Here is a 2,500-nt window from a genome sequence, read left to right on the forward strand (position 1 = left end):
GGTAGAAACACTATCAGCGATACTGGTAGGGAATAGGGATAATAATAGTGATAGAAACACTATCAGCGATACTGGTTGTGATAGCGATAGTAATGGTTATAGAAATGGTTCTTGTGTATGGGAGGTTAGGCTAAAGGTGATAATGACTAGCATATTTTTGATGTATCATATATTTCTGTAAGACATATAAAACATTTGGTGAAATAATGTATTGATGATAATGACAACAATAATAATAATAAATTTAAGAATGATAATTATAACAACAGTGATATTAATAATAGTATATCATTTAAGACAATGACATTGATGATATTATTATTGATAATGATGATAATGATAATGATAATAATAATAATAATGATAAAGATAAAACTACTTTAAGTAATAGTGATAACGATAATAATAACGATGATATATTCATGATAATAGTGATAATGGCAATGATGATCATGACAATAATGATAATAACGATATCAACAACAGTAATAATAATATTTTTATAATGTAATAATGATAATAATAATGATAGTAATGATAAGAATTATAACATAATAATAATGATAGTAGTAGTAATAGTAGAAATAATAATCATACTAATAATAATATCAATCACGATTATGACAATGATAATGATTATGATAATAATAACAATTATGATAATAATAACAATTATGATAATAATAATTATAATAGTACTAATTATATTAATGATAAGGCCGATGATGATAAAAATAATAATGATAATGATTATAATGATGGTAATGAGGATGCTAATGATATTCATAATAATAATAACAATATTGTTGATGATAATGACAATAACAACAGTGATAACAATAATGACGTTATAGTAATGATGATTATAATAATGATAATAGTAATGAGTATTATAGTAATGATGATAATGATAATGATAATGATAATGATAATAAAAATGATGATCGTTGAAATAATAACAGCAATAAAAATGACAATAGTCAATGCGAGACAAATGTACAAAACAAGAACTCATCAATATTCTTATAACTAACTACACCAATCATACAGGTAATTCAATACATGGTTATAAGTCACCATACAGGTCCCAGATGGCACTCTCTTCTCTCTCACACAGGTGTCACCCACAGGGAAAGCTGTTGTGATAACAGGATGTGACACAGGCTTTGGCAATGCTCTGGCTCTCCGTCTACACCAGCTGGTAAGGCCGATCTTTAGCTATGCCTATATTTCTTATGCGATATATATAGATGGATATAAAAGAGAGAGAGAGATAAAAATATGTATATGGACAAATGAATAGATAGATGATTATATATATGTACATATATACATATTTGTACATATATATGTATATATATGCATTTGTATATACATATGTACACACACACACATATATATACATACATATATATATATATATATATATATATATATATATATATATATATATATATATGTGTGTGTGTGTGTGTGTGTGTGTGTGTGTGTGTGTGTGTTTGTGTGCATGTGTGAGTGTGCATATACATTGTCTGCATGTATATATAAATACCTGAATAACTAAATATATAAATCCCCCCCCCCTCACGTTAGGGCTTCCGGGTATTCGCACTCTGCCTCCGGTCAGAGGGCACCGGAATCCAGAAGCTGTTGGATGAGAAATCGAAGCGGCTTCACGTGATCCAAGCCGACGTTACGAAGCAGGATCAGCTTGACCGAGCTTTGTTGCAGGTCAAATCGTTACTACCGGTGGGAGGTAAATGTGAGATAGAGTTTGTGAATGGATGGAATGGGGTGGGGAGAGGAGGAGGAAGAGTGGAGAGGGGATGGATGAGGAGCAAGGAAGTCGAGGAGGAAATGACAGTGTGAATAAGGAAGGGGAAGATACATGGTCGGTTGTATATGAATTTCTTATTGTCGTAGATTTATTTTTAATGATTACAGTTATCATGTATTGATTCCATCATCATCATCATCATTAGCTTTACTATTTCCATCGTTACTCTCACCTTTATCCCTAGAGACGGAAAAACAATGCCACTTTCACTTTTTTCTCACAGTTACCAACGTTATTGATTTCGCTACCGTCATTACCATCATGATTACTATTACCATCGTCACCATCATCATTGCTGAATCATTTTCACCATTGCCAACGCTATTGCTTTCCCTATTACCATTAGCAATATTATTACCCATACTGTCCCCAGCATGATTATTCCACCCTGTCTTCCAGAGGTGGTTTGGGGTCTTGTGAACAACGCGGGAGTGTGTACCATCGGGCCCGTCGAGTGGATCAGCAACGAACATTTCCGGAAGGACCCGGAGGTCAACCTATTTGGGGTCATAGCGGCCACTAAGACTTTCCTGCCCTTGGTGCGGCGCGCGAGAGGTCAGGCTGGGTCATTTGCTGTCTGGATGAATTTTTGAATATGTGTGTGGAGATCTTTCTCCAAAATTTTCATATGAAGTGTAATAATCATTGCCATATTCTGGCAAT

General features: G+C 33.2%; 1 protein-coding gene across 2 annotated transcripts in view; it reads left to right on the forward strand.

Annotated features, from left to right (window-relative positions):
- The window catches only part of LOC122246911 (D-beta-hydroxybutyrate dehydrogenase, mitochondrial), a 6,420-nt gene that overhangs the window by 1,682 nt on the left and 2,238 nt on the right, over positions 1–2,500 (forward strand). For both annotated transcript variants that reach the window (XM_043005728.2, XM_086547597.1), the window contains exons 3-5: positions 1,118–1,201; positions 1,594–1,756; positions 2,237–2,392. In XM_043005728.2, coding sequence (XP_042861662.2) covers positions 1,118–1,201; positions 1,594–1,756; positions 2,237–2,392 — 403 coding nt within the window. The remainder of the gene's footprint in view (positions 1–1,117; positions 1,202–1,593; positions 1,757–2,236; positions 2,393–2,500) is intronic.

The sequence above is a fragment of the Penaeus japonicus genome, unplaced genomic scaffold, assembly GCF_977035675.1.
Source record: "Penaeus japonicus unplaced genomic scaffold, GWHDUDI00000001_assembly GWHDUDI00000019, whole genome shotgun sequence".
Classification (NCBI taxonomy): domain Eukaryota; kingdom Metazoa; phylum Arthropoda; class Malacostraca; order Decapoda; family Penaeidae; genus Penaeus; species Penaeus japonicus.